Raw genomic sequence first — 14,740 nt, 5'->3', positions numbered from 1 at the left:
TGCAACATGCAGATGGATATGCATTGCTGATTAGTTTGGATGTTAATGAAAGACATTGCTCAGTCTGGATGATCCTTTCAAGTGGACTACAGAGGTTCCTCTCAAAGATCAATCTTGAAATAGGAAGTTAGGAGTTCACACAATGGCAAGAAAGCGGATACTAGAAACTTCTACTATAGATGTGCACCAAGCAGAAGACCTAACGAGAAAGATATCCGAGTATTTTAAAGCTATAGGATTATGATTTGTTTTTGGATGCAATTTAATTTTCCTGCAACACTCTGTATTTTGTCTAGATTTATGTCAGTATTTGTGTTTCAAAACCATCACAGACCCACATAAACACACAGGGCTTACCTGTTATTTGTCCTGAGGTTGAAGTTGGCAAGTTGCTCAGGCTCTGTCATGGTAATCGACGCTGTAGACTCAACATGAACGTGTGCTCTGTGTGAGATTGTATGTTTTGGACTCTGAAGGAAGAAATGCATCAGTCTCAGGTTTTGCTCTGCTTGGCTTCTTCATACTGAATCACTCTGGCACAGAATCCCTCCATTCCTTCTGATCTGTGTTCCTCAACCACAAATATGTTTTCACTGAGCGATTCTGAGTTTATAATTGGTTCATAAGGAAGGAATGGCCGTTTTCAGATTTCCTTTAACCTTTTAGTGTACTGGCTGCATGGTAAATCCAGTTTCATTGTTCCTGATTACCTTTTTATCAGATAGTCATTATTATTCTAATTAACTTGCTGTATTTTCTGCCTTTTAATATGGACCAATGCAGTGTAATTTCATTCTTTAGTGCATATTTGATATGATTTCTGAATGAGAATCTGAATTTGAAGATAAAACCTGAGGTCAAACCAAATTCCAACAAAAAACACAAAGTGTAACTATCTTTTACTGCTTATTTATTCTATGTACTTCCTGTATTCTTGTTGTATAACTTTATTTTTACAGACATATTGGCTTTCACTAATTTTTTTCAGGTAGCCGTGAAAGTAGTGTTGATAATCTTGGTTGTTCCTCGTTTATCTGTGGAAAAAGGGCTGACAGATGTTCAGGCAGAGCAGCGATTTGGTCAGCGGACAAACGGTGGATTTATCTGCAACTTGCTGAGGTGCAGACAGGCTCATGAAGGACCGAGCGTGTCGCAAAGATCCTTGCTCTGAAGGGGGATTTAGTTTTTAGAACATCTGAGGATCCTTGGACCATTACAACGACCTTTTTAAATGAGAGATTCTGCAGCTTTCAAACCACCTTTCTCTTTTATTGTGCCTCTGTGTAATAATAAAGCAAAGCCAAAGTAGCGATTTATTTTGCATGAGAAATCGGGAGGGCTTTATTCACCCTAACAATGAATTTAAACACCTTTGGCAGCACCAGCTTACTCTTTGAAATTACTCTACAAGCTCAGCACACCTTGTTTGGATCAGCCTTCTTGTTTCAGGCAGAAATGATAAAGTTTGTCCATGTTGGAAGACGAGAAACAGTGCACAGCCGCTCGCTCTCTGTTCCAGGTTCTGGCTGTAAAACATGTAGCAGGATTCACGCAGGTTGAGATTCTCAACACCACAAAGAAGTTTGGCAGCCAAGTCAACAGATCTGACGATGAATCTTAACCTCTGGCATGTTAGAATGACGAAGGCTGGAGTGCTTTTGGTCTCCGTAAAGCGTTATTGTGACTTTGATTTATTTTTATTTTTTTCTTTTACATTATCTCTATCTTTCAGAGCTGCAGGGAGTTTTTCTAGACTTTAAATATACGGCACATGCCTACAGCTGTGTCTCCTAATTATGTCCAATTAACTCAAAATAGATGCAGTTGGGCTTTATGATGCTTGGCTTTGAAGTCTTGCAGATGAAGTGCTGGACTTATAAAGATCATAAACGAGTTTGTAAATAGGAAATTATTTTCTCGTTAATTTTATTCTTGGAGACCGGTTTACTTTACACCAGTGGAAGACTATAATGTAGCCTAATGACTGGAAGGAAACATTTGAATCCACTTTACAATTGCACTTAAAGATAACAGAATGTGGAAAACTTCAAGCGCTCTAGAAACTAAATCCCCCTCCATATTTCATTTCTGTTTTAGTATTTCTTTCCTTTCTCCTGTGTCACGGTTAATTTTCCTGCCTCAAAGTTATGTCCCAGCATTTTTTCAGCAGACGTCAGTGTATGTAGCATGTGGTGGTTTTGGATGCTGCAGTATCCCGCTTGGCCTCGGGGCAAAGGCTTCTGTGGTCAGAAGCTGGAGTTTGCCCCGGCCAAATCCAGCGATCGGAGCGAATGATAAGGAGGTGAATAAAGTCGAGGGGTATTTGTGTGTATCTCTGATCAAGTAAATTGCACAAAATGGTATTTTCTTCTCCAATAAAGACTTAAAAGTGCCTCTAAATCACATATTTCCCTTTCCTCTCTTCCAGTTAGAGGAATTTATAGAAACTTATAAGATTAATATACCGTAAAATACGGATCTATAACTGACAGCTGTTCTTTTTCTGTTTTTCTTTTGTTTCCCGTTTAATGAGCCACTATTTCCATTTTCAACTTTGCAACATGAGACCCTCAGTTTTCCTGGCTCTGTAAGCCAACAGACGGAAGTATATATAAACATTTCCACAAAAGTATTATGAATATATCATTGCACCTTCTTTATTTCGTTAGTTGTGAAAATAAATCTGTAACTGAGTACAGAGAGGAAGTCCAGTAAATAAAATCTGACCTTCCAGAGAGACGGTGTAGATTTCAGCTCTTAAGTCATCGGTTGTAGAACATAAATTAGATACATTTTCAGATTTTTCACATTAAAAAGTAACTTTAATTTTGTCCTCCTTTTTGGTCCAAAGGCAGGATTGGAGCGAATTTAAAAAAAATAGCGTAGGTGATATTTGAGCATGTGGCGTCTGATGTCGTCTCTGTGGTTAAAAAAAATGCAGTCCATGTTTGTCTCACTGTTATCCAGTAATAGGTGAGATTACAAAAAGAACCAAGTTGGTAAAAGACTCGAACATAATGTTGAAGTGGACTGAGTGGGTTGAAGTCGACCCGTCTCGGTACAGTTCTGATGGAACGACAGAGTTCAGTGGAGCCCCGGTGTTCAAATTCCTGCGATCCTCTGCTTATTTTTATTAATTCAAACACCAAATATACATTCATATTCATTAATGCACACAACGGAAACCATTTTAGCATTTCCACAGAAGCTAATATTTAAATCCTTCCTAATCTGCGCCCTTGCAGGTACAGCCAATCAGCGCCAAGGACAGTAATTGCCAGTCCTTGATTGGCTTTTCAAACATCATCTGCGCGTCAAACCTCGATATTTCAACTTACAAAATATTTTATCGAATATTTTTGACATACTACACAAATAGTCAACATTTCTCCCCAAAATATGGAGTCTGTGAATAAATTAATCCTTTATACTGATCTGAGAACAAGCCGATTATTATATGAAAGGTTAATGATTATAATGAAAGTACTTCTTGAAGGATGGGTGACGATACTTGTTTATTGTAGCGAAGGATTTTCTTTCTTTCTTTTCATGCTGTTGCCGCCTCCAACCTTTTTACCCAGTTACGCCTCCCTGCATTAACAGCATTGAGATTAAAGACACAAATCTCACAAATCCCTTAAACACGTGGATTTATTTTGGCAGCTTGAAATTGAAATTTACCAAAAGCGTCAGAGATTGGCATGTGAAGAAACCAAAAGTATTTCAAAGTGCCAGCAGTGGCAAACTAAATAACACGTTTTTATGAGCTAAGGCGTGCAGGTCTATTAGTAAACCACTTGCTATGTTGAGGTTGGAGATCGAGAGTGCCAGATTCCACTGGGTTGTTTTCTTTGGTGAGCGAATGTGTGTTCTTGTTTGTCCGTCTCGACTGAAAGCAGATTACCGCTGCGCCCGTACGAACCCGGGCAGACTCAACCCCGGGCATGTTTGTTGTCCTGCTTTGTGTTAATTTTAAGCCTTTTTATGTGAAGTTTTTAGCATTCCTCATGTTTGATTGTGTAAGATTTCAAGTTCAGAGACCAGTAATTGTGTTTCCAAATGTAGCGTCGTGTTCCAGATAGTTTTCCAAATGCAGAGACAAAGTATGCTTTAGCCTTGGCTTAAGTTGGCTCATTATGAAACGCTGCGAGGAGGCAATAAAAGACTTATCCTCCAGCTTTTGGCATACTTTAATCAGTCTCCATTCACTAACCACTAAATGCAATGTTTCACGGGCAGCCATCTATGTATATAATTTAATTTATCTTCTTTTTTTTGTTGCTTTTTGTTCTTGTTGAGGCCACTAAAATTATTTTTGCCCCCTTACCAGACCTCATTAGGTTGTGCTCGGTTGTAATGTTGTGAAGTTTAGTGTAATTGGTCTACTAACATGGTAACAAGAGAGTCGATGAGTTAAGCCTTTTCTTGAATATATGCTGCAATCGCTAATGTCTTATTTTTTTCTGTTAGAAAGTTTTACCTACAGCCATGCCAAGACCAACAAACCCGACAGGAGAGAAGGAAAATGTAAGAAAGACGAGGATGCAGCCCGTGCAACAATCAGTGCATTTTCCTGTTGATGCACGTCTGCAGCGAAAGTTTCGTGGACATTTTATGCCAAGTTGGAGTAGCCAATCACTCATTTTCATAAGCGCTTTCTGCACCCCAGTCTGGAGCTGGGATCATGCTTCATCACACTGTTGCCATTGTTTATTTCAAACTCTGAATTGAGCCTTGGAGATGGTGCGGCCGCTGCTGTGTGCTTGAGCAGTGAGGTAATGAATGCTTTGTTGCAAATATTACATAACCCTTCGCAATCTGGAACATAAAATGGTGAATGTCGCCTCTAAACAGCAAGTCCACGTCCATCAACATAAAGAGAACAACCTAAAACTACCAACTTAGAGGGAAAGTGATCATCATCACGACCAAACCAGATTAGGGAAGTTTATTAAATGCATTCATGCTGAATGCTGGAAATAAATAAATGGTAAATATGGAACCTCTAAAGTCTGATGTTACCCTATGATCAGCAAAAACATCGAGAAGCAAAGAAAAGTTGGTCATTTTGTATTTTAAGTGGTACTGATGATTGCGAACTTGTCATTTTTACATAAATAATAAATATTTATTTGAATAGGTGGCCCATAAAGTCCAGTCTTGGAGAACTACTTGACAAAGGATGCATCCGAGAATTCCCGGATTGTAGCATCTATCTGATTTAAAACAAAAATTTACCTCTTATCCACGTAAAAAGACCTGTGTGGGTTCATGTTGACTAAATTAGGTTGAGACGATGTGACCCAAAGATCCAGCATTTGCACTGAAAATGCCTCCTTTGTTCTGGTTGTGGAGTTTCTCAGTCAGTAAATTAAACTTGTAGCTTCGGTTTGAGCTCATGACCTTATCAGAGGAACTGTTAAAGGCCTGAACTGTAATTTTGCATCTTCACATGGTGTTTAGGTGTGTTAGCTAATGCTGCAGACCAAATCTTTCCTTTTGCCTGGTGGGTCTTGCTATGCAAGTAGTCAGCAAAGTTTCTCACTTGTTTGAAGAGAATGACTTCATGTGATGAAGCTTCTCCTAAACTCCTTTGGCAACGTTTTGATGGATTAGGATCCATGTCAGATCTCATCAAAAACACAAGCAGATGTGCAGCCTGATGGTAAATATTTCTATATTTGCTCAACGCCTGCATCTGATAATAATAAATCTATCAAGCACACGAAATAAATCAAGCATGTAAAAACCAAAGAAACACGAGACGGACCAACAAGTCTTTCTGACCAAATAAATGTGCCCAACCTCTTTCACATGGCACACTCTTCACTGCTGAAAATGTTTTTTCTTGTCTTGTTTTCTCCACACACACACTAGACTGAGGCTGTAAAACCCGAGAATTATGAAATGAGCCAGCTAAGATAGCCTTTACTTTTGGCGTCACGGGAAAATTAGCTTCCCTCCTTTTCTTGGCATCTTTCTTTCTCTCTTGCCGCTTCTTGTTGAGTTGAGTTTGATAAATGGTGTTGTGGCAGAACCTGTCAAGGTAACGTACACAGTTTTCCAGCCATTTTGTCTGGTAATTGACCGATTGTCCACACACTCTAACTCAACTCTACTTTGTCACACTTGTCATTTGTGTATCTCTTTTTTCTCTCTCTCTCTCTTCTTCACGAATTTGTAATGTACAAGCAAACCTTAATGAAAACCTTTAAGTTATTGGGTAGCATGAGGCAACTTGGTGGTTGCCAAATTTGGGGCAATTTCCTTTAATGCTTTACTTTTTCCAGGAACAGTTTTCCCTTCCTAGCTTTTTGTGCAAACACACCCCAGACAGGTTGACAATTATCTGTGTTGTGTTGCTTATGTAATGTCGAAAATGTTTTGTGGTTTGCAATAAGTAGCCATAAGTGTTTTGATTGATGTGCAAAAGGAGAAATACAAGTATGTATATCTATATGATCGTGAGTGTGTGCCCTCAACATTTCAGGTCTGTTCATTGTCTCAAAGCTCAGATGGTGTAAAGACGGAGTCTGCAGAACTTAGCAGCTGTCAGTCAGACACAAAATGTCAGTATTTGGGTAAAATGGATGCTGTTGTCTGCACTGATTATAAAAACAGAACAAAACTTGGGAGCTACATTGGTATCAGAAATCAAGACATCTTCCGTTACAAAGAAGGATTTAAATAATCTTATAATGACGAACAAAAAAGCCATTTGTAAAATGATTGTAAAATCTTAACTGTGGGAACATTTTCACTGCTAAATGTGCTTTGACTATTGGACTGGAGTACCGTCTGTGATCCAGAGGAATAGGATAAACCAGACCAGAATTGATGGTTATTACCATAGCAACTGAGTTGAGATGGTTTAACGTCCCTATGTTTTAACGGCTGACAATGAAAGTTGGTGATCATCACCCAATGCCTCTTGTTTAATAGAGGTGCAGCCGTGGGACTTTTCCACTCAAAATCTCCTCTATTTTTAAAAGGCAATTCATAATGTTTACAACTTTTTCTTTTTAATTTTATTCAGGCTCATCACTTTGTTATATTCATTTTTTTTTCCAAATAAAAGAAAAAAACCATTAAAGAGAATAGACGGTGAAGGATGATGAAATATCGACACTTGGATTCATTTCATAACGCAAGAAGAAGACGTTAATTATTAATGTCTCCTGTTTGGATGCGAGTTGTAAGGTGAAGAAATGTATAGTGATTTAAACAATGTGGAGGATTCAGACTCGAGAAATAAATGAGAGCAGTAGCTTGGAGACCTAACCTACCAGCACCCTACCCAGGGATTTAAATGCACGACGCCGTCTGCTGGCAGTTCACCACAGTGGGAAATCAACGCTTCAGGCAGAAAAACTGTTGTTCAAAACACAGAAATACTGACAGCGTCTTGAGTTCAAACCTCTGGATTGTTTTTGAGAATTGGAAAGAAAAGAGAGAAGCAGCCTCCACCTGCAAAGCGGTGAAAAGTTTTCTGTTTTGCTGAGATTCAGTTCATTTTATCTTTGCCTCCCATAGCTGCAAACTGAGTGAGTCAGGTATTTCGAACCTTTACTTTTTTTTTTTTATTGGTATCTTTAAAAAAAAAGTAGTAAGAGCAAAACCATCTGCAGTGAGACAGATGGAGTGCAGACACAGTGTAATTTCTCTGTAATTAAACAGAAGCCATTAGGTAAATCACTCTCTGTTTATCTTCACAACTACTCAGTAACAGGCAAACATCCGACTTGGCTTCATTTCCACTGCACACAAATAAATCACAAATGAGCCAATAAAATTTTTTTGCTAATGTCAAACTTTGTATGCATCACTGTAAGCCACCCTCTTAAACACGTCGTACCAAATTAAACAACAAAACACGTCGATGTGGATTTTATGACTTATGAATGACGTTTCCTGGTTTACAAACTGACAGCCTCTAATAATGCAAAAAGCTGCATGTATTAAAACTATTGCATAGTATTTTTGCTACCTTATTACCCAACATGTTAAGAAGTTGAATTTCAGTCTGTTCTAATTTGCAAGTTTATTTTAAAGGCATCAACTATCCCCATCTGGGTGGCCTGCTGAGAGTGGAAACCCTGAAAGTGTCAGTGCCTCATGGCTCCATACTGAGGAAAACTTAAGCATGGAAAGTTTTCTGAACCTGACGGAGTGAAACCGAGACGGTGTTGCATGGAACAAATGGAACTAAAGCTGAAAGGGAAACTTACAGCAGCTGATCTAGGAAAAAAGGTGCAAAATTAAAGATGTCTGACTTTACCAGCACTTAACGTAAAGCATTAGCTGCCAAGATGGTATGAAACGTGGGGGTAGTTGGGGAAAAAATCTAAATTAATTGAAAATGGCCTTGACTATCTTGAATTATCCTAAATTGTTGCTGAATAATGTCTAGTGTTGCGTCTGTAGCTGTGTGCATGTATGTTGTTCTGTTGGGCCCCAGCAGGAGTTTTGTTTTTCTTGCCACCCAAGCCAAGAGCAGATAGCCTGTCCAAACAAGCCGTCTAACTTCCGAATGACGGGAAGAAAACTTTCCAAACGGATTAACCCTCATTTTACTTTTCTCTCCTCCATGAAGATCCTGTAAGTAAAGTTTTAAGGCTAAACATGCATTGTGTTTAAAACTGTAGTCTTCCTCAGTTAAAAACAGGAAAGAAGACAAGAAAAGCACTTGATTATGATTTTTTTTTTTTTACTTTTTAACCAGCATCCAAAATAAATACGTTTTTATTTCACATCACTGGTTAGATTTAGCTGTTCCATTTCTGGATTCGATTTTCTGGTGAGTTGTAATAAATGAATAGTCAATGAGCTGTGATCAAAGCCAGAGGAGCAGCTGATGGGAGGACCGCAGCATGGTGCCGATGTCGGGTCTGGATCCAGGATGGCTCTCTGCATGCAGAAGCCTTTGATTAGCTCCATGCCTCCATCAGCAGCTCCTCAAGGTGTCAAAACTTGTATAATTTCTTCTGCCAAATGCAATCAGACGCCTGCTTCTAATCAGACCAACATCTGTTGTGCAATTGATCATCAGTTCTTCTATTTATTTAAAACTCAAGGTGGATATTACCAGAGATAACGCAATATGAAAAACGTTCTCAATCAGTAATGGTCTAATAATGAAAGTAAAGTAAATAGCAGTGTACGCCACTCAGATTTTCTGGTTGTTTTCCTCTTTGTTCCTCCGTCTAAAATGTCTTTTCACTGTGATTTTTGGGTTATGAAATAACTACATCTAGACAGTCTGGGGACTGGTGAGGAATTTCTTGAGCTCATTGTGGAAAGACCAATACTTCATAAAAATGAAAACCTTTATGGACAACGCTGAGCATCCTCCTCACAACAAATTCAATCAATAATTCAATGTTTTGAGTCAAATATTTAACCAGATATTCTGTAGCTCAGGCCTCTATAAAACCTGCTTCCCAAAGTTTCTACCAGCTCTTTGAAGAAACCGGGGAAATAAAGCCAGTAAGGATTGAACTGATCTGTTTGCTTGGCTTCTCCACAAACTATATATGTCTTTACATATCATGGATTTCCTTTATCTTCTCGTCGTACATATGAATATCATTGTGATGGATTTGGCTTGTGGCGATGCCGCTGGATGATATTTGGACCCGTTATTGACATCTTTGATTTACATCTTGTGAAAAATATTACGGAAACTCCCATTCAAATGGAATCTGCGTTTTCTTTCTGCGGTTGCTGAACAGAGGGACTTTTTAGACCCTGACACAATAATTATTCTGACACACAGCCAAGCAGAAAACAAGCTGCATACCAGCAGAGGCTGAAGAGATCCCAGATATCCACATGAGTGTCATTAGCATCAATCCTTTATCCTGGCAAAATTCTGCTTTTGATTATGCTCCATCGGTCCTGTGTTGTTTTTTTTTTTTTATCATCTTGCATTTTGTTTTTGATTCTGGACTGGTTTGGGTGTTTTTGTTTAGGTGTGAGAAGAGTGGCAGCACATGATTTCAGAGTTTCTTGCTATAACTCGAGTCTTTAACTTGCTTTTACAGCAGACCAAAAAATAAAACTGCAACTTTGCAGTCTATAAAAACATCTGGAAGGGGAAAAAAAAAAAAAAATTCTGATAAAGCAAGGAAACCTCCACCAAATGTAGATGACATTCTCAGCAGGTATTTTCATAGCTGACCGTACGAGTTTGAATGCATTTCCGTGCTCGGTGCAGACAGTGTAAGTTTTCCCGTGCAGCATAATGGAGAAGTCCCTGTCTCGACATATGGTCGGCTCATCTCTCGGTTGCTTCCTGCCAGAGTGCGAGGGCGTTTTGGAACAGAGGAGAATCCGGTTACCAGGGTTTCCTCCTGGCCGGCCAGTCCCTGTGCTGTCGTTACTTCCTTGATAGACGTCGCTGGACCCAAACCACTTAGACCCGAACTGTCCCGTCACTGATTATGTCATCTTTAAACCCGAACTGTCGACATAAAAGCCTTTCAGGAAATGTCAAATTCCCGCAGAGTTCAAGATAAGTCACTTTCTTTAACTTGCATCACATACATGTTGTCTAGACTGTAAAAGAGCTTGAGGAATATTCCAGTGCCTTTCAGATATATTCATTTTGTCACTTTGCATCCTCCATAGCTTTTGGTGGCCTTTATAAAATTGCATGTGGCAGGATAAGACAAATGCATAATAAAAGCTTCTGCAGCAAAACGTTAGGCATGTCTATCAAGTTGGTGCATTTCTTTAAGGTTATTTTTGTAAAGGAGTCAGTCAGTACACCTGCTCTTAAGTCTTGTAACAGTTTAAGTTTGGATTTTGGTCTAGATTAGGAGTTTTAAAATTCAGTTTTGGACTCAAGTGATCACATCAAATTCTGCTGTGTTCCCAACGTGGCAAACTGGATGCGATGACTTTCTTCTTACTACTCTGACATAGAAACCACGTTTTCACGTAGGTAATGGTTGTCCTGTGAGCAGATTCTCCCACCTGAGCCTCTGGTCTCTGCATCTCCTCAAGAGTTACTAAAGACCTTAGCTTAAATGGACTGTCATGTTATCGTCGGTTCTCCTCTTACCTCACACTTTCTAATTTTCAGATTTTGTTTTGGTTTAAGCTAATGTTAACCTCTGAGGCCTCCAGAGAGCAGCTGGATTCACACTGAGATTACAGTTCTGGACTCGGTTTACTGTCCTGATGATATTTAAAGAGAATTACTGGTTCTAGTAGACACAACATAGTGTTTACCCATCAACCAAAATCCCAATAAAATACATCAAAGTAGTTGTAATGTGACAAAATGTGTAAAATCCAGGCACTGTATCATTTTTATTTAAAAATGCAGTGTTTATTAAGAATAAATGGGTTAAAAAATAAACATTACGATGGATCCCTTTTTGTTTCAACTTGACGCTTTGATGACCAAAACCTTGAGGCTTGTATTTTACAGTTGTTCATTCACTTCTCAGCAAGCGGACCTTCAAATCAAGATTTTTCTTTTCCTCTGTTAAAGGACCTTATGCGCCGCAATACTTGCAAAATGTGTTTCTCTTATCAGCCGTCGCCGTTTGCAGCATATGTGATTTTCCGCTCTGTCTTTTTGTGCCGTGAATGATAAGGTGCGCCCTGAGTGTTTCTGAGAAGTGCAGCGTGTTCCCACACACTGGCATCTGTGGCCACCTTTATGTTAATACTCTGACCTGAAATATGCCACGGCTGTTCGGGAGGCTATTATTAGTGGGCACGCTCCGCTCGGTATCGTCTCCACGGTCTCTCACAGCAGCCACTGACTCAAGGCTAGCTCACAAACCACTGTGACCCAATGCCAAGATGGTGAGCAATAAAATAGCAGCCAAACATGTTTACAAATTCAAAACAGCTTTTATTGTTTTTGAGGGGGTATTAAAAAAGGGAGGCACAAATAACAAGCTCTCTCTTGCTTTAAGGTTTCTTTGGGTTTCTTGATGTGTTGAGTTGGCGACTCGAGTTTGTTGCAGAGAAAATAGAAAGACTGGGTACCATTCCTTGTTTGAGACTCCAGGATCTCGGTGGACTTCCTCCATTTTGAATGGTTTCCAAGGTGAAAGAAGAGGCTCATTTAAAGCACCGTTCATTCATGAACTGCCGCTGCTTATACAGAAAAATTACACCTGATGCTGTTAGTCAGAGCGGAGCAAAGACAGTAGAGGCTTTTCATGTTGGGTGTAGTCAGCATCTCCAGAGTGACAACCAGAAAAGCAGACGACCTGCAGCTTTCCCCGTTTTTGTCTGTTCTCTTTCCATCCTCTTTTTTTGTTTTTCTTCACAAGCTCTTTAATTATATTACTCCTGCCAAAGCTGCTGCAAGTGCAGCCAGTTGGACAATAAAGTCCAGAGCCTTTCTCTGCCTTGTCTCCCGTTTCGTTCTGACTGTGGTCACACCCTTGCACGTCTTCGTTCTCTTCAGCTGTAATCCTCTGTCATCTAGAGCTGCTGTCCCCTTCTTGGTTGGAGAACAAAAGGTCCTTCGTGTTTGATTATGTTTAAGTAAGTCTGCAGGTGGATCGCTGTCGTTCCGGCTTCGCCTTGGCTGCTTTTGCTTTTCATATTTTGTCGTCCATTATTCCCTGGGTTTTCTCTACACATCTCAACGTCACTTAAAAACCCCCATGCTCGCTCGCTCTCGAGTAATGCTGGCAAAAAGTCGTGTTGTTTCTTTATTCTTCAGAGAAAATAAAGATATGTTGCTCTGACTAATGTTTTTTTCTAATTGTATGTGGTGGATTGTAAACGCTGGCTAAAGTTAGCTTGAGAACTGTAGATGGTGTCTGGGGCGTGCGCAAGAGCCTGGCCTGCAAACTCTGTGTTCGCCAGTGGTTTCAGACCACTGGCCAGCAGCTGCACAGTCTGTTGGAGAAATAATTACAATGGTAGAGCTCGCACCCGTTTTTCTGCTCCCTCTTCCCATCCTTTCCTTGCTGGCTGCGATGCTGATGTAGGGTTTTTTGGAACCATAGAAGTATGGGCTGTTGTTAGTGGTCTCGTGTGACGTTCTTTTGTATCCGATTTAGTCAGGTCACTAAAGTCGGGGCGACGTTGGCAGCAATGTGCGGGATGTGTGTCTGAACAGTCAGGCCTGTGACACATGCAGTGACAGCAAAGACTATATTAACGTAAACATCATTTTGGACAATTTCTCCAGTGCAAGTGCAATGCTGTGTACATTTTTGAAACATTTGAAGGAGATCATTAAAAGATCTGAAAGAGGTGTTCTGGATTCCTGCGTACCGAGTGAAATAAAGCTTGCAAGAAACTTGCTGCGCTATTAAAAAGTTGGATGCATAATAACTGTAAATGTCTTCTTCTCTTAACAGCAAATTCTCCGTAACTCCCGCGGGAACGCCACCAAGGCGATCTTCCTCATCACTGACGGCTACTCTAATGGGGGCGACCCTCGGCCGGTGGCGGCCGCGCTAAGAGAGCGAGGCGTTGAGATCTTCACGCTGGGCATCTGGCAGGGAAACATCAGAGAGCTGCACGACATGGCCTCCCAACCCAAGGACCAGCACTGCTACCTGGTGCACAACTTCGCCGAGTTTGAGGCGCTTGCTCGCCGGGCTCTGCATGAAGGTAAGGAGGAGTGATGCAGAATCTTGGAAGTTTCGAGTTGTAAAGACAAAACCTCTGGCTTACATTTCTGGCGTTAAGGAAATAAAATCTTAAACATGAATAATCAAATCTTACATTTCCTCTTTCACGGCAACATCTTTTTTTTTCCAAAGACCAGACACTTCTTGGTCTAACCGATGTAAGAGGGAGATGAGGTTGCCTCAAAATGACCTCTTTCAGTACTTGGTCCTTTTGAGATAATTTCTTATTAATAAAATCAGGCCGCCTTTTGAACCCTAAAATCTCTGCCAGGATATTTTTTGCTTATTTTAATTGTGCACAGTTAAGTAAGGACACCCTCCAATGCACAGTGTTGCTCCCTTTGGCTAAAACAACTTCACTGAGATCAAGATCTGACCTTTCACCCCAAGTATTGGAAAAATGTTTTTGTTTTAGGTCATCTGCAGGACTACAGTATAAACAAAATATTCAGTTTTAACAGGATTCTGTGCAAACAAATATGGCTGCTGGGATATATGGCAAGGAAACATTGACATATTTTGACTTCCCTCTGTGTAACGTAGTCAGCAACAAGACGGGTTCATTTTTAACATTTACTGGTCTCGTTTGTCTATTCTTTAGAGAACTTTACACCCAAAGGAACTGCACACCTTTATGTAATATATATACCTTTATGTAGGCAACCAGAAAATATATGAGACTTAGAAATAATCTGAAGCTTTAGGTCAAAAGGTAGCTAAGATTTTGGCAAACAGAAGCCAAGCTAATATCTTCTCCTTCTTTGAAGCTTTAATTTTCCCATCACCATTTGACCTAAAGCAATCTCTTTTTTTATTGCACCTCGTTTCTTTTTTTTTTTTTAACCCAGTCCTCATTTAAAAGGATTGGAGTAGTATTTCACCCACAATCTGACAACATATGTAGGGCAGATACTTTCTTCTGTTTTTTTTTCGTCAATAACCGTCCGAGCTCACTTCCATACATCAAACAGCAAATCCATTTTCTCACAGTAGGAAAGAACTTCCTGTAATGTGGTTAGAAATGGGTTTGTTCATGGCTTTAAAGGCCGTGCTAGCTCCATAAAACATCCCGGCCGAGGGCATGCCAGGTTCGGAGGGAGCTGTAAATCATACGTGTGCGTGCA

The 14,740-nt window shown here is 40.0% G+C and overlaps 1 protein-coding gene across 3 annotated transcripts in view; it reads left to right on the top strand.

The window, feature by feature from the left end:
- The window catches only part of svep1 (sushi, von Willebrand factor type A, EGF and pentraxin domain containing 1), a 94,689-nt gene that overhangs the window by 16,716 nt on the left and 63,233 nt on the right, over window positions 1-14,740 (top strand). For all 3 annotated transcript variants that reach the window (XM_015027954.1, XM_015027953.1, XM_015027955.1), the window contains one exon: window positions 13,341-13,596. In XM_015027954.1, the coding sequence (XP_014883440.1) occupies window positions 13,341-13,596 (256 nt within the window). The remainder of the gene's footprint in view (window positions 1-13,340; window positions 13,597-14,740) is intronic.

The sequence above is a fragment of the Poecilia latipinna genome, unplaced genomic scaffold, assembly GCF_001443285.1.
Source record: "Poecilia latipinna isolate Pla-1442-1.1 unplaced genomic scaffold, P_latipinna-1.0 Scaffold111, whole genome shotgun sequence".
NCBI classification, from domain to species: Eukaryota; Metazoa; Chordata; class Actinopteri; order Cyprinodontiformes; family Poeciliidae; genus Poecilia; species Poecilia latipinna.
This window is presented reverse-complemented; position numbering and strand designations above follow the sequence as displayed.